This window comes from Zootoca vivipara, chromosome 9 (genome assembly GCF_965207765.1).
Source record: "Zootoca vivipara chromosome 9, rZooViv2.hap1.1, whole genome shotgun sequence".
Taxonomy (NCBI): Eukaryota; Metazoa; Chordata; class Lepidosauria; order Squamata; family Lacertidae; genus Zootoca; species Zootoca vivipara.
The window spans coordinates 744,499-765,745 of record NC_142592.1 but is presented as its reverse complement, the minus strand read 5'-3'; the positions used below and the strand labels follow the sequence as shown (position 1 = coordinate 765,745).

At 48.7% G+C, this 21,247-nt stretch overlaps 1 protein-coding gene across 4 annotated transcripts in view; it reads right to left on the bottom strand.

Annotated features, from left to right (window-relative positions):
• Positions 1 to 6,302, bottom strand: part of DMTF1 (cyclin D binding myb like transcription factor 1) — a 30,563-nt gene extending 24,261 nt beyond the window's left edge. The window contains exon 1 of one of the 4 annotated variants that reach the window (XM_035127090.3): positions 5,931 to 6,302. In XM_035127090.3, the coding sequence (XP_034982981.3) occupies positions 5,931 to 6,234 (304 nt within the window). In that variant the 5' untranslated portion in view covers positions 6,235 to 6,302. Of the gene's footprint in view, positions 1 to 1,872; positions 1,999 to 5,930 lie in introns of those variants that run through there. The other 3 variants (XM_088652288.1, XM_035127091.3, XM_088652286.1) reach the window with 3 other exon arrangements.
• Positions 6,303 to 21,247: the final 14,945 nt, after the last annotated feature.

The window sequence follows — 21,247 nt, the reverse complement described above, 5'->3', positions numbered from 1 at the left end:
CTGATTAAAAATTAAAATGTTTCCTCAGTGTTGTTTTGAAATGGTATAGTCAAAATTAAGTAAATTTAGCCAGTGTGATTTAAAATGTTCAACCTTATCTATGTCATGCCCTTGGCCCTCGCCCCACTCAACACGTGAACTCCCCAACTGAATGTATTCCCCAACCCCCATGGCCTAGCAGATATTCACTACATCACCTGTTTCCGCTGCTTCCCCTGGAAAAGTGAAACAACTGGCAGGTCACACTGCACACTGATCAGACTTAGGTATGTGCAAGTAGCTGCATCGTGTCTTCAGTTCATATCCTGAAACCATACTGACCCACTTCAGTAGAAATATTCAGTTAATCTTCAGATTACTCGGGTGCCTTGTTTTAACTGCTGCAGCATCTATCCTCTGCACCTACTATTTACGGTTCTTTTTGAGTAGCTATTCTGTCACAGGTTGTATAATGGGTGCCATTCATGTTTCACAAAATGTCATCCAGGGCTGACTCAGCAGCTGTCTACAGAGCCAGGATTCCACCATGCTGGAAGCAGATGAGTTCAAGATTTTAAGTGTTTCTCCCTGCATGAACAGAGGCTCTGATCTGGAATTCTCTGCAATATTGCAGGTTGTGGTGCTCACTAAACTTGTACAGAGCTCTCTTGCTTCTGTAGCAGAAATATTTTGGCTTGTGACTACTGTAATCATATTTTTATTTATTTACTGTCAGGGCTTTTGCCAAAACATGCAAAAGTATCCAGAATTTTAAGACAGCATAAACAAAAACTCTCTGAAAACTTTATTTTTTCCCCATTCATAGTATTTTTAGAATCACAATGCTCACTTTTACAGGAGTGCATTTTTCACTGAATTTGACTTTTAAAAATCCCACGTGCAAAGCAATATAAAAAATGGAGGATAAGTTTCATAATAGAACCCTTTTATAGGGGGAATGAATTCCATTAAAATATGGCTAACAGGCACGAGAGATTACAATGATAAAGTAGTAACAAAGGTTTTGAATGCACAGGTGTATTTGGGCAGTTATAGGGTGGCAAGAGGATGGTTGTGGGTAACACATGTATAAACATAGTGCACTAGAGGAGACAGAATACTAGTTTGAATAATGAGGTCCCCTCGACATCATGATCCTTTATTTTTCTGAAATGAATAAAGAATTAAAACAGAGGTTCCCTCCAGCCCTTAAGAGAGCAGTTTATTCAGTGGTGCCCTTCCCCATAGCTAAGGCATTTAAGATCAACAACTCATGATCCCCTGCCTTAGGTATTCAACTGCCTAACTATGCAGCCATCACCATCATTGATAGCCTTATTCACTAATAATTTTCTATGTTTATCCATGTTAGTCCTATTCAGTAAAAGGTCCTTTCCAAAGTTAATTGTCAGCATCCTCATTGCACTTTTCCTTCCTTCCTTCCTTCCTTCCCTCTTCAACAGCCTATCAGAACTGCATCAATGCTTGCTTCTGTTAAGTTCTATTTTGCTATAAGATAAAACGAAATGCAATGAGCTAATAATGAAGTCTAGGTGATCATGCAAATGGCAGAGTCCATGAATGCTTAATAACACAGTAAATGTCTTCAAGATGCAATGAGGCTCTTTGCCATTTGGGCTAATGGAAGACTTTACAAGTTCTGCAGGAAGTGGTTACATTTTGTGAGACACTTTTTGAGGAAGCAGGATTGAACTGAAGGGATTCACCCTTGAAGGGGGCATATGAAGATGCTGAGGGTTTCTCTTTCTGAAGCACTAAGTGTAACCACAATAATACAATACAGCATGTAAGATTCTGTGTAGAAGAGAAGATTTTTAGAAATGTTATTTATTCATTCATCTGTAGTTGAATGCAGAGCAATGTGTCACCCACCAGGCGTTGGCCGGCAGCTTCCCTCAGGATGATGAATGGTCAGGGATGGTGGAAGCTGCAGTCCATCAATATTTGGAGGGCACCATATTAACTACTCCTGCTCTAGGGTGCAAATCCAGTGACAGGCTGTGCATTTTGGGTTGCAGTGAAACAGAAACAATTGATTTCAGGGTGTTGTATGTAAGATCTCACTACTTACTTATTTTACATTACAATGTCTGTGTCACTTTTCAACCAGATGGACCTCACAACAGCTTACAAAATATAAATACAGACAAAATAGCATACAGTACCATTAAAAACCTAAGCGCTCTGTCTGAATCAGACCAAATGCTAGGCTAGCATCCCGCTATCAGTGCCAACCACATGCTTATGGGAAGCCTGCAAGAAGGACCCGAGTACAAAAGCCCTGTATGGCCCATCTCCCAAAGGAGGGAGCTCCAAAGACTGGGCATCACCAGCAAAGGACTGGTGTGCATCACCAGCATACCCACCGACATAGCTCAGGAAGAGACAGGAATCCCTCCTCATGGCCAACAATGTGTGAGCAGAATCATATAGAAGCAAGGAAGCCTGGGCCCAAATAATTTAGGGCTTTGAAGATAGTAATGAACACTTTGAGCTGGTTTCAGATATGGATCACGAGTCAGTGCAGATTGAAGACAACTGAAATAAGCACTCTGAATAATGACCACCACCACCCCCCCGTAACCTGGCAGCAGTGTTCAGCATTAGCTGCAGTCTGAGAGCTCTTTAAAAGCAGCCTTTATACAGTCCAGATGTGACCACAGCATGTGCAACAGTGACTAGACCCACTAGCAAAGGCAGGTCCAGATGCACTCCCCAACTGCCTAGTCCTTCAGAGGGAATGATAAGACAATTTGGAAACTGAACCTATAGTAGATCAGACTCCAGGGTGCCACAGGACTTTGCTGTTATGGGCAGGGCACACATTACACAGGCATGTAAACTTAGATGGAAAGATACCCTTAGTTTGGAAAACCAGCCTAATACGAGGGAGGGAGGAATGAAATGCTGGAGCATTCATATTTTATGTAGGATGGGGTGCAGATCAGGGTGGATAAAAATCAATGATTTTTTTAAAAAAATCAAAAAAATCGGATTTTTTTGATTTAAATTGGATTTTTTTAAATAAAATGCTTTTTGAGGAAAGAATATTACCATCCAAAGGTTATTCCACCATGAAATAAAGATTAGTTTTTTTAATTATGTAGTATAAGGTTGTATATGTTTAATTTATGGGGTAAATAAATTCCATTAATCCATTCACCTCTTCCAGAGGTTTTTGTAAGATTATTGGGCAGTTTCTCTGCCTACAAGATATTATCACAGGTGCTTGGTTTACTTTTGCAGTTCTCAAAACTGAATTTGACTCAACAGAGATCACATGCCTCTTCTTCACAGCAAAAATGTTATAACATGAACAGAGTTGAGAAAAAGACCTTAATCCTATTGTTCTACAAACCTATGAATACAGAAGCAACCCCTTCAGTGCTAAGTTTCAAGAAGTTCAGTGAATAGAATAGAAACAATATTTTTCTGATTGTTTGGACAGTATTTAAGTTTTTCATGTGTAGGCTGGGCTGACAGTCTAAGTTTCTTAAAATATATATATTTTGTTTTTGTTTAGCCAAATTAGTTAACAAACATGGATGTTTGTTTAAGCAAATAACATTTGCTGAAATGTTATTGTTTCAGTTGAATAAATCTATTTAAATTGTTATTATTAAGGTAATGATTATTTTTCTCCTTCCTAAGTACAACAGTAAAGTTGTCCAAATATGAATGATTAACCTATTAAACTGGGGATAAAAAAACTAATATGAAAAGTTGTTATTCTAAAAATCTTCATCTACTTGCATAATAAAGTTATACCAGCAAGAATTAGTCTTTATGATTTAAATCAACTATGATTTAAATCAAGCCTTACTGACTAGTGATTTAAATCGTGATTTAAATCGTGATTTAAATCAGTTTGATTTAAATCAAATCCACCCTGGTGCAGATTGTGAGAAAGTTGTTAATGAGGTGGGGGGAGGTGCTGCACTACATTCTGACAGCATTATGCAATATTCCAGAGGTGCAAAAGAGGGCTGGGGACGGGAGACGGGGCTGGCAGCGCTACATTCTTTTTCTGTTCCAAGTTCTGTAGAGAACAGGAGGTGCCTGAACAATGGAGACACAATTTGAGTTTTGAAGACGTGCAACATTACATAATATGCAAATGCAGTGCATATGTGCAGGGGTGCAACAGGAGAAAGGAGTAAAGACTAATTAGCTACTTATGGGATAACAACCTTTTCTCCAAACTCCTCCTCTTCTCCTATGGCACCCCTGACACATAAGCACACTGTGTTTCTGCATTATAAAATAGATGCTGCACTGCATCTCATCAGTCTCCCCCATCCACTTTATTCTCCTCTTCCTCCTCTTATACCATGGCCCTGTGAACTGCCTCAAAATACATTTCACAGGGCAATGTAAGTTAATGCCATTTGTTACTATTATTTATATGGTGGGTGTTTTGGGTTTTGTTTTATAAATGAGATAGAGGATATATTGATGTATTGTATTATCAACCCCCCTCTTTCTTTGTGTTATTGTTATAAGTTTGTGAAAGGGAGGGAAGACTCCCCTAAATTTCTGGAACCAGGAAAGGGTTAGAATTTTAACAATTCCCATGAATCTTCAGATGCAGCAGGGATTCAATGGCTGACCATGGCAGCCATTAAGAAAACAAAGGCAGGGATAAGGCCCTTAGCAAACTCTGCACCATGTAGCCGAGCAGCGGGCCCCCTCCTCTAGCTCGGTTAGTTAAGAGCTATGTTTAGGATTGCCGTTTCCTCGATGTGAGCTTAAGGAAAAGGTGTCAGTCTATAGGCAGCGAGCTGGGTTAGAGGGCTATGGCTGATTTCTGCTGGCATCTAAGACTGTAGCCATGGGAGAAGCAAGAACTCTTTGAGAGCGTAATGCTGCGGGCCCCTGTTATAGGCTCAGGCTGTATATGTGTGTAACCCATATATCAAATAAACACCACAGTCCCCTCACTGGCCTCAAGGTCCAAATAAGAACCCTGCGTAAGCACAACCGGTCCTCCCGGAACTTCACAACCCTCAGAGATGGAGGTGGCGTGTAACACAGGTGTCAAAGTGGGAACCTTCCCATTATTTTTCTATAGGAGAGCTGTTAAGTACACACCTGGGTCAAATGTGTGCATTTCTCAGAGGGCACGGTCTGTGGGCCACCTGGACTCCCCTTCTAATTTACCATGTTAAAATACAAGTCGGGTGCCAGCCTGGTGCCTTTTGGGGTGGCAGGCTCAGGTGGTAGATATTGTGTAAATAAGCCATTTATCAAAAGGACACGGTGGTCTCCAATGTGCCTCATTTCTAAAGAAACCAGAGTAAAGGACCTTAACCCTGGAATCTCCTGGCGCTGCGGAGATTGGGGTGGCGTGTAAGAGTGCCATGCGTGTGTGGATGCCTATCCATCTTGGGCCCCTGAGGAGTTTGTCCGAAGCTGGGGCGGGAGCCTTGGACAGCGCAAGCCAACCTGGCTGCCCTGACCTGACACAGCAAGGAGCGAGGGGGGAGACCCGGGACACGGAGCCTCACGGGGGGGACATGGGGGGAAGGAGACTCCGGCATTACGGTCGTTGCTGCCATTGGTCGAGTGCCCAAAGCGCCCTTCATGCCCAAAGGCCTCAGCGCTGCTAAAAGGCGGAATGAAAAGCCCTCGGGTCCAGGGGAGCCTCGCAGGGGCCCCGACTCCGCGCCCAATGAGGGAACGAGGGTGCCACGCGGGGCTCACAGGAGACCCCTCCCCTCCCCCCGAGAGGAAAGAGGCGCGTCCCGGGTGTTTCTCCCCCCCCCGACCTCCTCCTCTCAGAGGCGCCGCTTTTCGGGCGCAGCGAAGGCCCCTTTCCTCCCCGCGCACCCCAACCGCCGCCGGAGGGCCATGGCCGATGCCGCCTCCGCTCCGCGCCCGCCCGGCCTGATCCCCAGCCGCATCTCCCGCCCGCCTCGCGCCTCGCTTACTTCCTGTTTTGGGTCCGGGCACTTGAGAAACCAGGATGGAGGCGCCCAAGTACCAGGATGGAGGGAGAGAGCGAGAGAGAGCGAGTCCGCCCGCCCGCCTCGAGCGGACGCAGAAGGAGAAGCTGAGGGAGGGGGAGGGGCGGGGCCGAGTCGCGGGGGGGGAGGGAAGCCGCCCTCGAAGGCCCCGCCCACGGCTTCCGGCGCCACAAAAGTCGCAGAGCGAAGTCGGAAGACGCGCGACTGGAAGCGCGCGAAATAGGTTCCGCGTCGCGCACCTCCCCGCCCGCCTCCGCCTCAGCCCCATTGGCCGGCCTAGCTGCCTCCGCGCCCGTCGCTCTTCTCCCGTGGGGGAGGGGAAAGAGGCGCCGCTTCGCCCCTCGCAAAATGGCGCCGCCGTGGTCTCTGCTGTTCCCTCAGAGAAGCGCAATATCAGCGGGGAATCGGCAATGGCGGAGGGGAAGCGGGGAATGGGCCTCCCCCGGGATGTGAGGAGAAGGAGACGCGGGGATATAATAATACAGTATTGTACTGTGTTTCTGCTGGGGGGAGGAGGGGCGTCCGAAGAAGCAGCCTCTCCAGGGACTTAATAGCAAGTTCTCATATGTATTAAAAATCAAAAGTTCACAAAGCGATTCTTAGCGTTTCTGTGAATGAGAATGAAATCATAGAACGTGACCAGACGACAGAAAAATAGGCAAAGTTTCCCTCAAGGACCTCAGAACAAAACTCCCAACGGGAAGGTGGCCGAGATTTTCCTTCCCCTCTAAAGGAGAATCTACCGCTACAGCCTCTTTCACTTTTCCTTCTAAAAAGCAATATATAAAAAGTGTTGCAGCATCTTAAGGCTGCCAGGTTTTAGTTCAAATGCTCCAGCCCAGGAGTCTCCGTGTGTCCTATTCCAGGTGGCCCTTGATGTGCAGAGCAGCTCCATCCTCTTCCACATCCAGTACCATTGAAGCCAAAGACAAAAAGATGCAGAAGCCACCATGGTATCCTTTCACTCTGGCCACAAATATTCCCGCAGCATCTCATAAATGACACAAAACAAAAGGGGGGAAAACAAACTTCTGAGCTACAGTCTGCTGTTTTGAAGAAGACTTCTGCTGTGGGCATGATTGACTATGGATCAGCCATGTTTTATTCACATACTTTTTAGAGAACGTTTGCACACTGCAAACAATACATCTCCTTCCAATGTTTTTCCTCTTGTGATTTTTACACAACTCTTGATGAATGGGGCCTCCTAGGAGGAGTGCCTTGTCATAAGGTTGGCTTCAATGGATCACGTTCCCTGAGCTAAGTTGTACATGACAAGGCGTTTCCTCCACAAGTCTAGCAGGCTATGTTTAGCCTGGAGAAGAGAAGGTTAAGGGGTGATATGATAGCCATGTTCAAATATATAAAAGGATGTCATATAGAGGAGGGAGAAAGGTTGTTTTCTGCTGCTCCAGAGAAGCGGACACGGAGCAATGGATTCAAACTACAAGAAAGAAGATTCCACCTAAACATTAGGAAGAACTTCCTGACAGTAAGAACTGTTTGACAGTGGAATTTGCTGCCAAGGAGTGTGGTAGAGTCTCCTTCTTTGGAGGTCTTGAAGCGGAGGCTTGACAGGCATATGTCAGGAATGCTTTGGTGGTGTTTCCTGCTTGGCAGGGGGTTGGACTGGATGGCCCTTGTGGTCTCTTCCAACTCTATGATTCTATGATTCTATATGACATTATTAACATAGGTGTGGACTATATATGCAAAATGCTTGAGGCATTTGTTTATGTTGGTATCCATCTGTCTTGGGAGACAATGAAGTGCGCCTCTGGGGGTGAAGTCAAACTGCTGGAGCATCACAGCACCTGCTGTGGCTGCAGAACCCACCCTATGCACCACCCCTTTAGACCAGGCTTCCTCAACCTCGGCCCTCCAGATGTTTTTTGGCCTACAACTCCCATGATCCCTAGCTTGCAGGACCAGTGGTCAGGGATGATGGGAATTGTAGTCTCAAAACATCTGGAGGGCCAAGGTTGAGGAAGCCTCCTTTAGACTGACAGTGAAAGGGGAAGTGCTCTGCTGGAGCAGATGGAGCCCAGGCACCTCATTCAAAACACAGGAGAAGAGTTGGCCAGGAGAATAACCTCTACGTTCCTTGTTTCATGTGCTCTGCCACGTAATGCACAAGTTCACCTCACTGTCCACCAGGCAGCCTCACAGGTTCTGCTTCCCTTTTTCTGCCAGGGTTCGGTTTGCAGCTTGCACTGCCAATCCCGGCTTCATTTATGGGAAGGCACTTCACCTGGGGGTGGCTGTTCCTCTAACGTGTGGTGAGGGACAGATTCATCTTTCTCTAGGGCTCATTGGCCTCTCTCCTGGAGGACGCTGTGTTGGCTATGCCTACCTCTATGAGGCTTTAAAGGAGAAAAGCAGAGGGTCATATTTAAAATCATAGTGTTGGAAGAAACCACAAGGGCCGTCCAGTCCAACCCCCTGCCAAGCCAGAAACACCATCAAAGCATTCTTGACATATGGCTTAAAGACCTCCAAAAAAGGAGACTCCACCACAGTCCTTGGCAGCAAATTCCACTGTTGAACAGCTCTTACTGTCAGGAAGTTCTTCCTAATGTTTAGGTGGAATCTTCTTTCTTGTAGTTTGAATCCATTGCTCCGTGTCCGCTTCTCTGGAGCAGCAGAAAACAACCTTTCTCCCTCATCTATATGGCATCTGTGAGGGACAGGGGATATCGCGAAGTCCCTCCCCTCCTAAGTTCAAGCCAATCCCCGAGCACAGGGGGAAGCAGAGAGAGTTCCGATTCCAGTGGGGAAGCAGGAAGTCGTGTCCGAGGCTCAGGCAAGGTAGAGGAGCCAGGGTCCCAGGTGGGACAGGAAGGGGCGAATAAGGGCGGGAGACCCATCCCCCCAACTCCGGAATTACGCAGAAAGAGGAGGGGAAAGAGGATGGGTCTGCCAAAGCTTTTGTGTTGGAGAAAGACGCGCCAAAAGCCATTAGGAGGTTCTGAAACCGACTGACCACATCACTCCGTGTAAATAGCAATGACTCAAGCACTGTAAATACGCAGCACCAATAAAAGAATAAAATGCAGAGCTGCGTAGCGTCGTTACTCTGAAGTAGTCCACTCCGGCCACTGTGACAGCAACCTCCTAATCCTTTTTGGGCTACTTTGGAGTTGCCGGGATGAGCGTGTCAGAGGCGGAGAAATGGCGGCAGATCGCGGAGCAAGCCCAGCAAGAACTGCAGCAGCTGTCGCTGCAGGCGCAGGGGGAATTGAAGGCAGCTAAAGAGGAGACTAAGAAGGTCCAGGACGACCGGCTACAACTTGCGGAACAGGTGAGAGCGCTTCAGGAAAAAGAGCAGCAATTAAGGGCGGTGGCGGTAGACCTCCAAAACAAGCTGGATGCAGAGAAAAACAAGGCGGGAGGGGCACCCCAAGTCCAAGTGCTGCCAGGAAGGAGAGCCGGGACCCTAGTAAGCAAGTTCAATGGAGACCCGAGGGAATTTCAGGGCTTTGAGACTGAGATTGTGTATGCTCTTGAGCTGCACCACGATGAGTTCCCTGATGATGAGCACAGGGTAGCGTTTATTGTGGAGCACCTTACCGGGGCAGCCAGGGAGTGGCTAAGACCGTTAATTGCAACAAGGAATCCTTGCATGAAGAATGTCAAACTATTTCTAGAAGGTTTGAAAACGATGTATTCGTCCGATAGTCATATGGATCAGACTAAGGAGGAACTTCATAATTTACGCCAAGGAAATATGACAGTTCGCGCGTATTGGGCGAAATTCACCATGCTGGTGCACAGATTGGGGTGGGAACTTGAGTCCCCCCCAATGCAAGCGGCGTTCTACTTGGGGTTGCATGAGGAGGTGAAGGATGAGCTCTCGAGAGGTCCAAAGCCCAGTAATATGGATCAGCTGAGCAAAGCGGCTCTGGCGGTGGGGGTGAGACAGGAATCCCGGTGGAGCGACAAGCAAGCAACGCGCGCAAAGCGGGCTTGGTTCCCACGGTCGCAGGAGAAGCCACCCCCCCAACAACCCTTTCAAGCCACGCCTGGGGCCAGTCAGGACCAGGAACCCATGCAGATTGATAGCGCGCGCGCGCGGGCTTTTCAAACCCCAGCGGCGCCAAGACGCAAGGAGGGAAGGGGTGGGAATTGCTTTCTCTGCAACTCCCCCCAGCATCTCGTCAGAGACTGCCCACATCGCAGGGAGTGGCAAGGAAAGGCGGGAACGGTTGTGCCCTCCCCCACTGACGCAGCACCACAGCAGGGAAACGGGAAAGCCTGGCTGCAGGAGACAAGGGGCGGCAGCCAGGCACAGTCAGCAGACAACAGCCCCAGCCCACCCACCCGCACAGAGAGGAGCAGAGCCAGCCCACCCCTCCCAGAGCAGGAGTGGTTCTAGAAGTGACGCTCACGCTTCCAAATGGCTATCCCCTGACAGTCCTCGCCCTAATTGACAGTGGGGCGTCAGCGAACTTCTTCTCGAGAAACTTTGCAGAAGAGCACCAGATCCAGCTTCTGCAGCTGGATTTTCCTCTGCACGTGGCAACCATTGACGGCAGAGAGCTGCTGGGAGGGGCCATCACGCATCAAACCCCCCCCCATGAGAATGACGGTTGGAAGGCACTCAGAGACACTGGCATTCAACGTCACCACCATCTCAGACCCCCCCATCGTTTTGGGCATGAGCTGGCTGGCGCGCCATGACCCCTCCATAAGTTGGCACCAGAGATGCATCACTTTTGGATCGGACTTTTGCCTGGAACATTGCATGCAGCACCAACCAGGGGAGGGGCCTCCGATAGCCACGGTGGCCACCATGCACGTCAAAGGGGGTGAAGCGATACCCAAGCCGTACTGGGACCTGCAGGAGGTCTTCAGCGAAGCGGAGTCCGACCACCTACCCCCACACAGGCCTTTTGACTGCCAGATCAACCTGGTGCCAGGGGCAACTATACCCCCAGCCAAGCTGTACGCCATGTCAGACCAGGAACTGGAGGATCTGCGCGCTTTCATCGACAAGAACCTCAAGCGGGGGTTCATCAGAGAAAGCAAGGCAGCAGGGGGCAGCCCAGTCTTCTGGGTGGACAAGAAAGACACGCAACAGCGCCGTCTTGTGGTGGATTTTAGACGGCTGAATTCAGTGACAGAGCCAGTGGCTTTCCCCATGCCCAGAGTGGATGATCTCCTGACAGCGGCATGCAGGGGCAAGATTTTCACCAAGCTAGACCTGAGGGGGGCGTACAACTTGATCAGGATCCGGGAAGGCGATGAATGGAAAACCACGATGTTCACGCCTCTGGGCTCTTTTGAATATCTGGTGATGCCCTTCGGGTTGCAAGGGGGCTCAGCATGCTTCCAGGCCTTCATGCACCACGTCCTGGGGTCCCTCCTCTTCAGGAAATGCTTGGTCTTCCTGGATGACATCCTTATTTACTCCAACGACCCAGTGCAGCACGTGAAAGATGTCAGGGAGGTGTTGCAGCGCCTGAAGGAGAACCACCTGTATGTGAAGCTGGAGAAGTGCAAGTTTCACACCAAGGAGGTGGACTTCCTGGGCTACAAGCTGTCAGACAAGGGGCTGGCGATGGACAAGGACAAGGTGCAGGCCATCCTGGACTGGCACAGCCCCAGGACTCGCAAAGATGCCCAACGCCTACTAGGCTTCGCCAACTTCTACAGGAAGTTCATCAAGAACTTCTCTCGCGTTACGGCTCCCATCACTGACTGCCTGAGAGGCAAGCAGAAGTTCAGGTGGACACCAGAGGCGCAAGCAGCGTTCGAAAGCCTCAAGAGGGTGTTCGCCTCAGACCAGAACCTGTTCCACGTGGTTCAGGACGCGCCCCTACGCGTGGAGACAGATGCTTCTGATAAAGCTGTGGGCGCCATTTTGTTGCAACTGGACGCCAACCGAGAGTGGAGACCCTGTGCCTTCTTCTCCAGGAAATTGACTCAGCCAGAGCGAAACTACACAGTGTTTGATCGGGAACTTCTGGCGATCCACGCTGCGTTCCAGCACTGGAGACACTTCCTGGTGGGCGCCAAGCACCCCATCCAGGTGTGCACAGACCACAAGAACCTGGAGTTCTGGAGAACTGCCAGGGTGCTCAACCAGCGGCAGATACGGTGGGCAGAGTTCTTCTCGAACTTCAACTTCTCCATACACTACATCCCGGGAGAGCAGAATGTCAGGGCGGATGCCCTCTCCCGCAAGCCAGAGTACATGGAGGAGGAGGCGCCACCGGCACCCAGGCACATTTTCCCCCCGTCAGCATGGTCCTGCGGAGCAGCAGTGGTGAGCGAGGCAGAACTCACAGCACTGACGGCAGCGGATGAATTTGCCAACCGCATCTGCAGAGAACTGAGAAGGGGGGGGGAGCAGGCAAAAGACTTTGCAGAACGCAGGGGGCTGCTTTTCTACAAGGGTGCACTGTACCTGCCCACCACCCAGCTTAGACGTACGGTCCTCAAGCAGATGCACGACAACCCAACGGCGGGTCATTTTGGGAGGGACAAAACCACTCACCTAGTCATGAGACACTTCTGGTGGCCAGGGGTGCGGGAAGATGTTCGAGACTATGTACGGGGCTGTGACACCTGCCAGCGGGCAAAGGTGGTCAGAGCAGCGCCACCGGGATTGCTGGAGCCCTTAGCCACGCCACACAGGCCGTGGGAAGTGGTGTCCATGGACTTCATCACAGATCTGCCTTCTTCCAGGGGCAAGACCGCAGTGTTGGTGGTGGTGGACCTCATGTCCAAAATGTGCCACTTTATACCGTGTGCCAGGGCGGTCTCGGCAGAAGAGACAGCCAAACTGTTTGTGGATCACGTATTCAGACTGCATGGATTACCCTTAAGGGTTATTTCGGATCGTGGCCGCCAATTTGTTTCCAGGTTCTGGCGGCGGCTCATGAACCTCCTGCAGGTGGAGGTCAGCTTGTCGACGGCTAGACACCCGCAGACCAATGGACAGGCGGAGAGGGTCAACGCCATTCTGCAGCAGTACCTGAGATGCTACGTCAGCCAGAGGCAAACGGACTGGGTGGATCGCCTGCCACTGGCAGAATTTGCCTACAACAATGCGGTGCACGTCTCCACAGGGGTGTCGCCCTTTAAGGCCAATTACGGGCGTGACCTCAGATCTTTCCCTGAGAGGGAGGGGGAGGAGGAGGAGGAGGGCCCACAGGCTGAGGATTGGGCAGAGGAACTGGAGACGGTGCACCAGCAGCTCAGAGAACACTTGGAGAGAGCCAAGGAAGCGTACAAGAGGGGGGCAGATCGCCACAGGCGACCGGGGGAGGTCATTAGGGTGGGGGACAAAGTTTGGTTGTCCTCGGAGGGCCTTCCCATCAGAGGGCGATGCAAAAAGCTGGCGCCCAGAAGGTTGGGCCCCTTCACGGTCACGCAACAGGTCAACCCGGTGGCATACAGGCTGGCACTGCCAGAGGACATGAGGGTGCACCCAGTGTTTCATAGATCGCTGCTGTCACCGTACAGGGAAAGCAGCAGGCTCCGAGACAGCGAACAAACCCCTGAGGGAGGGGGGGAGAGGGAAGGCAGGGAGCAACTCAATGAGGCCACAGCCATCCTGGATTCAAGGTGGGGGGTGGGGGGCCTGGAGTACCTCATGGCATGGGAGGATGCTCCACCGTCCCAGAATGAATGGGTCCCAGCCACTCAGATACAGGAGGAATTCCTGGTAGAAGAATTTCACGCCCTTTTCCCCCATAGACCCAAGCCCTGGCACATGGAAAGGGAGGGGGAGGGGGAGGAAGCACGGGAGAGCAGTTCACCATGGCGCTGGGAAGCGGAGTTTGAGGAACCAGAGGATGAGGTATGGGTGTCACCGAGATCCACCCAGTCAGAGGAAGGAGCAGATTGGCAGAACATTTTTACCCCCACCAGCTCTGACGCCACAGACTTTTTGGGATTCCCGTCCTCCCAGGCGGAAGGGGGGGGCTTGCAGGACTGGGGGGAGGTGTTCACGCCAACGGGCTCGGAAAGCACTGAGTTCTTAGGCTTCCAGTCGTCACCGACACCTGGGGGGGACCTGGGGAGGGGTGAAGGAGAGCTTGGGAGGGGGGTGGATGTGAGGGACAGGGGATATCGCGAAGTCCCTCCCCTCCTAAGTTCAAGCCAATCCCCGAGCACAGGGGGAAGCAGAGAGAGTTCCGATTCCAGTGGGGAAGCAGGAAGTCGTGTCCGAGGCTCAGGCAAGGTAGAGGAGCCAGGGTCCCAGGTGGGACAGGAAGGGGCGAATAAGGGCGGGAGACCCATCCCCCCAACTCCGGAATTACGCAGAAAGAGGAGGGGAAAGAGGATGGGTCTGCCAAAGCTTTTGTGTTGGAGAAAGACGCGCCAAAAGCCATTAGGAGGTTCTGAAACCGACTGACAACATCACTCCGTGTAAATAGCAATGACTTGAGCACTGTAAATACGCAGCACCAATAAAAGAATAAAATGCAGAGCTGCGTAGCGTCGTTACTCTGAAGTAGTCCACTCCGGCCACTGTGACAGCATCCTTTAATATATTTGAACATGGCTATCATATCACCCCTTACCCTTCTCTTCTCCCGGCTAAACATACCCAGCTCCCTAAGCCGTTCCTCATAAGGCATCGTTTCCAGGCCTTTGACCATTTTGGTTGCCCTCCTCTGGACACATTCCAGCTTGTCAGTATCCTTCTTGAACTGTGGTGCCCAGAACTGGACACAGTACTCCAGGTGAGGTCTGACCAGAGCAGAATACAGTGGTGCTTTACTTCCCTTGATCTAGATGCTATACTTCTATTGATGCAGCCCAGAATTGCATTGGCTTTATTAGCTGCTGCATCACACTGTTGACTCATGTCAAGTTTGTGGTCTACCAAGACTCCTAGATCCTTTTCACATGTACTGCTCTCAAGCCAGGTGTCACCCATCCTATATTTGTGCCTTTCATTTTTTATTTTATTTTTTGCCCAAGTGCAGTACTTTACATTTCTCCTTGTTAAATTTCATCTTGTTTGCTTTGGCCCAGTTGTCTAATCTGTTCAGGTCATTTTGAAGTGTGATCCTGTCCTCTGGGGTATTAGCCACCCCTCCCAATTTGGTGTCATCTGCAAACTTGATCAGGATGCCTTCAAGCCCATCATCCAAGTCGTTTATAAAGATGTTGAATAAGACTGGGCCCAAGACAGAACCCTGTGGCACCCCAGTAGTCACTTCTCTCCAGGATGAAGAGGAGCCATTGATGAGCACCCTTTGGGTTCGGTCAGTCAGCCAGCTACAAATCCACTGAATGGTAGCATTGTCTAGCCCACATTTTACCAGCTTCTTTACAAGAATATCATGGGGCACCTTGTCAAAGGCCTTGCTGAAATCAAGATATGCCACATCCACAGCGTTCCCTTCATCTACCAGGCTTGTGACTCTGTCAAAAAATGAGATCAGATTAGTTTGACATGACCTATTTTTCAGAAACCTAAGCTGACTTTTAGTGATCACAGCATTCCTTTCTAGGTGCTCACAGACCGTTTTCTTAATGATCTGCTCTAGAATCTTTCCTGATATTGATGTCAGGCTGACTGGGCGGTAATTGTTTGGGTCCTCTCTTTCCCCCTTTTTGAAAATGGGGACAACATTTGCCCTTGTTCAATCTGCTGGAACTTCACCTGTTCTCCAGGAATTCTCAAAGATTACTGCCAGTGGTTCTGAAATCACCTCTGCCAGTTCTTTTACTACTCTTGGATGTAGTTCATCTGGCCCTGGAGACTTGAATACATCTAAACTAGCCAAGTATTCTTGTTCTACCCAAGTATTCTTGTGTTTCCCCTGCTGAATCATCTACTCCATATTCTTCAGGTTGGGCATTGTTTTCTTTTTGGGAGAAGACAAAGAGGCAAAGAAGGCATTGAGGAGTTCTGCCCTTTTTCTGTCCCCTGTTCGCATTTCACCATCTTCTCCTCTAAGTGACCCCACTGTTTCCTTGTTCTTCCTTTTGCTACGGACCTTTCCCTATGTAGCGTTTTACCTTTTTTTTTTTACTGCATTCAAACTCTGACCCCCCTTCAATGGAATTTGAGGAGCGGTGTTAAAATGTGACACCAGAGGGCAGAGCAGAGCAACCAGCAACACGGAAAGAAACATAATTTTGGAAAATGATGTGACGAGGTATTACTTACATTTGACAAAAAATCAAGGTAAAAAATGTTTTAATTAAATATACCCTGTGACATTTTAGAATGACATATGTAATATCGTTCTAAAAAGGTAAAGGGACCCCTGACAATTAGCTCCAATCGTGACCGACTGGGGTTGCGGTGCTCATCTCTCGTTATTGGCCAAGGGAGCCGGCGTACAGCTTCCAGGTCATGTGGCCAGTATGACAAAGCCACTTCTGGCGAACCAGAGCAGCGCACGGAAAAGCCGTTTACCTTCCCGCTGTAGCGGTACCTATTTATCTACTTGCACTTTGACATGCTTTCGAACTTCTAGGTTGGCAGGAGCTGGGACCAAGCAACGGGAGCTCACCCCATCGCAGGGATTCAAACTTCCAACCTTCTGATCGGCAAGCCCTAGGCTCTGTGGTTTAACCCACAGTGCCACCCGCGTCCAAATATTGTTCTAATGGGGGGAAATAACGTTAAACAGGTCAGTGTAGATCCAACTTGTGTTATGAATAATTTCTAAAGCATTAAAAAGATCCACTATGGCAAAGATACCCTTGAATTCTCCAGTGACCATTGGGATTGTTCAGCAGTTGCTGGGTGAACAATTAAAATAGATCAGATCAATGTATAATGAATCAGAGAGAGATGAAATGGAAAATGGAGGTGGAGAATATCTAGAGATCTCAGACCAGGTTGATGAAGAGCTGACAGGATTGAATGATGGAAATGTAAAATGGGACAGATGCTATAATGGAAATGCCCTCTATTCAAGGGTTTGAATGAGAAGAGGATGGCATCATGAATGGAGAGATGGAGATCTATTTGGATTTTGCATTGATGAAGTTGAGAGGAAAAATCCAGTCCTGGCCATTCTCCAGTTCTAGCAGAGTGAGGGTATTCTGCAAGCAATTTGGAGAATGATGTTATTTATGGTGCTCTCTCTTCAAAAAGACAGAAAAATGTGATGAAATTTATGTTGTTATCCCAGTATACAGTTCTTTCCTTCTCTTTCAAAGTTCTTAGCTAGCTTCTGAAATGCAAGTAAAATAAACATGCCAAATTAGATAATAATTAAAAAAGTATTCATTTTGCTCATTTTGATGCCTGGCACCTGACTGAGCCAGCACCTCTAGTTTCATGGCCACTTGGCATTTGCGTCTTGGTTTTGAAAAGGAGACTCCTGTGTCATGGTCGGGAAGGTTGAATTGCAGTTTTCCCCAAAGACAACAGATCCGCATAGTGAACCCTATGGCTCTTCAGCACAGGCTGCTCTGTGATGTTTCATTCAGGGAGCCCTAGGACACCTCGTGCTGTAGAGGACCAATTGTTGACACCCATCTTTCTCAAGAGACAATGGAGTGTGTGTGCCTCTGGGGTGAAGTCAAACTGCTGCATTAGCAGTTTGTAACCTCCCTGGGGCGCAAGTGTGGGCCTTGTGTCTGAAGGTGCTGAGCTGCCCAGAGGACAAGACATTTGGCACCAACTTTGCTGCAGAGCAAGACATTTGGCACCAACTTTGCTGCAATGGTTGCTAGAAAGAGGCGTACAAGGCACCATCTAATCATATTGGGGATTCCACTCTGGATTTGTGTAGGGTTTACTCCTGAACCTTTTCTTCTCCCAAAGATATCCTGCAAGGCAGTGGAGCTTTACAATCAGAGTTTTCCTTCTCCTAGATGGGCTCCCTTCCCGGGTAGATGAACCCCACCAGCCTGTTGGACCTATTACAGTTGTACTTCAGAAGTTTAACGGAATCTGTTCCACAAGTCTGTCGACTTCCAAAATGTCCAGAAACCAAAGTGTGGCTTCTAATTGGCTGCAGGAAGCTCCTGCAGCCAATTGGAAGCCCCAGAGGACGTTCAGGTTCCATAGAATGTTCACAAACCAGAACTCTCACTTCCGGGTTTGTGGCATTCAGGAGCCAAAACGTCTGAGTACCAAGGCGTTTGGGATCCAAGGTACGACTGTATTGGTCTTGTCTGCTCAATCCGCTGGAGCCTGTCTTCGCATGCAGGGGGAGCCTTAACTCACTGCGGTTTGAGACCCATCAGCTACCCTTAGCCAGCAAATCAGAGCCATTTCCCAGGGTGTGTCCACTGTCACATGCTGACAGATTCTAGGAGACACAGGTGAGAGCTGAGTGCAGGATGGGGACCAAAGATGGACATACTACCCCAGAAGAAGCATGATGTGAGGGTCCTCCCCCTGAGGTACCACCCCTCCCCAAACACTCCAGGTAACCAATTGGTAAGAAAACCATTATACTGAAAAGTTCATGAGTCAGTCACATAAAATATGAATATACATGACTGTAACTTGCTGTTTATGAACTGGATTTTGAATCCACTTTTGAACATTTTCATGACATGGCATAAAAACTTTGGAGCTTTTTCTTCCACTTCTGAAGTTTCCCAGCAATGATCAATGAGGTGACTAAGCATCACAGTCCTGGCACTTTCAATAACTGACTAAGTCCACCATCAGTCCCCTACCTGGTCACTGAGCAAGCTGCCGCTCCCTGTGTACACATCCCATTTACTCTGCATAGAGTGCACTCCAGCTGCACTTTTGCTTCTCCACAGCCACCAGATGTCCCTGTTGCTCACGCCTGAGCTCTCTGGTTGCTCACTTTCACAAATGGGGTCCCCTTTGACAAGGTTCTGTAGTCGATGAATGGGTATTGTTTTTCAGCTGCTGTTCTTGAAATCGTGCCGTGTGCACAAGGTGATCTATGCACCCTCGTGAGAACAAGAGGGAAAAATGAGTGGAGCTTACAAGAACAGGCTTGCTCACACCGAATGAGGGTGCAAAGTGTAAAAGTGTTTCTGTGAATGAGTGTACACTTGCTGATTTGTACAGCTCAGCTCTTGTGTACGCAGGCTGTACAGTTGTTGAACATTACCTGAGAAGAGCTATGAGTGTACAGCTCAACTATCTGAGCACACAGATTGTACACTTATTCAGTGTAACTGGTGCACATCCCTCATACGCTGCAGTGTGAAGTGTTCCTTTTCCTAGGCATCTAGCCGTGCCTCTTCTCTTAAAAGGTACTCAGAATGCCATACCCACCGAGCATGCTCAGTCCTCCCTGGGCCTTTCTGAGGTCTGCCCCTCCCTCCTTCCCTCCCTCCCCATATTTGTTTTTATTTCCTCCAGCCTGTGGTTCCTGCAAACCTTAAGATGTGCATGAATTGTGCATAGTTGGCATTGTGAGGACATAGGCTCCCAAAATGTTTTTTGAGTGTCCCAGGTAGGGAATAAGTTTGGGGAAAATTGAATTAAAGGGCAATCTTGGTTCCTGAGTAGACTATTAAATTGGGCTATTAAATTTAAGTTGACTTCAGATATGGTTTGGGGGTAACACGCAGGGGGGACTGAAGGAACTGAATTGATCTGGAACCAATATTTTCAAAACAAACAACCTGTTTTGGTGTGAACTGATGTGGGGAGCAAATTAATTGAATAATTTTCTGGGGTGGTTTGGACAGATAAATTGGTTGAATCACTTTATATAACGTTGGATGTCTCAACCTGTAAATCAACATTTGCAAATTTTATGCAAATATGTGTCCATGGGCCCTTTTAAGTTCCCAGAGAGAGTTTCCTCTACGGCACTGCAATGCACTTCTTATCATAGGGGATCATAGGCAGGGAGTATGCTATGGGTACAGAAACTTAAGCCTGATAAAGGACTGCCAAGCTGATAAAACTGAATGGAGCTGATGACGCATCAAAATGAGTTTGAAAAGTTTGAAAGCAAAGCCAGTCAACCCTAACACATCACACATAGCCCTCTCAAATGCAGTCATGGATTCTCTGGCGGAAGTTATGACTGTTTAAAGTGGCATGATGCTGTTTTAAATGGGCAGACAAAACCTTAGATGTTTCATGCATGCCATCTGTTTACCGTACTTTCAAACTCCCAACAACTCTCATAGTCGTTGTTGAAATGCAGTGCAGCAGTTAAGTCGCTACTCATAGAAGATGGGGCTGCATCTTAAGCAGCAAAGAAGCTATGGAGGAAAAAGGAGGCCTGGGATTTTTCTCCCCCAGCTAACTGCAATGCCATAAATCAATACAAAATGTCGGAAGTTGGAGAAGGTGAGATTGAAGAAATGTCCTTAAAAATCTGCAAGTCGAGTGAGCTAGGCTGTAGCAAAATCTGATGCACAGATTATAGGCTTGATGACAGGGTGAGTGGCTGTGGTGACAGAAAGGGGCAGTGAGGTTAGACGGCAAAGAGTGACAGCATCTGTTTTCCCTCATGCCATTTTGACCTCATTTCTTCCTTTGCAACATGCTAAACGGGCTCCTTCAGAGAAATTAGCATGGGCACTGGAGTGCAGGAGATGGCACAGAAAAATGTATCCAGAAATCCCAAAGTTCTTAGCTGCCTGCTTCTTCAGATTCATTTTTATTTTTTAATGTGCGTTTACTGTCAAATCCATTCAGAATTACAGGCTGGTTTTAATTGGTTTGCAGGTTGTGGATGCAAGGGACAGACTGTAGGTCGTCTTGGTTGCCCCCTGCCATGGTGCTAGTCTTTCTCCACCAGAAAACTGCTAAGCAAAATGATTGCAAATAAGGACTAGAGGGCGTGCTCTAGTCCAGAGAGAAGCATGCCTTTTCAAAGATGGGCACTCGCATTGTCTTTGTGGGTGGATGGATTTGTTTGTTTGTTTCGCAGTGGGGGACCAGCAATGCAAAGCTGCCAGCTGGGTCTTCTAGACCAGGCACGTCCAACAGGTAGATTGTGATCTACCAGTAGATCACTGGGTGTCTGTGGTAGATCACTGCTAGCAGGGCCGTCTTAAGCACCTTTGGCGCCCTGGCACCATGATGCGACGGATCCCTCCGCCGCCCCCTGCCGCCTTGTTTTCCAGCATGACGGGCGGGCGGGCTCAGCGCGCAGCGCAGTCGCCGAGGGCGCTGCTGCGCGGCGGGCGGGCGGGCTTGCTGCGTAGAGCCGGCCCTGACTGCTAGATCACTGGCACCCCTAAAAAAAGCTCACCCAAAATTTTCCTCCTCCCTAAAAAAAGCTGAACTATTACCTGAAGCCCTAAACCAAAATGGGCCTCCCTCCCTCCTAAAAGAAGCTCAACAAGTTTGACCTAAACCCCCCCCAAACAGGGCTTCCCTTCCTTAAAAAAACATAACA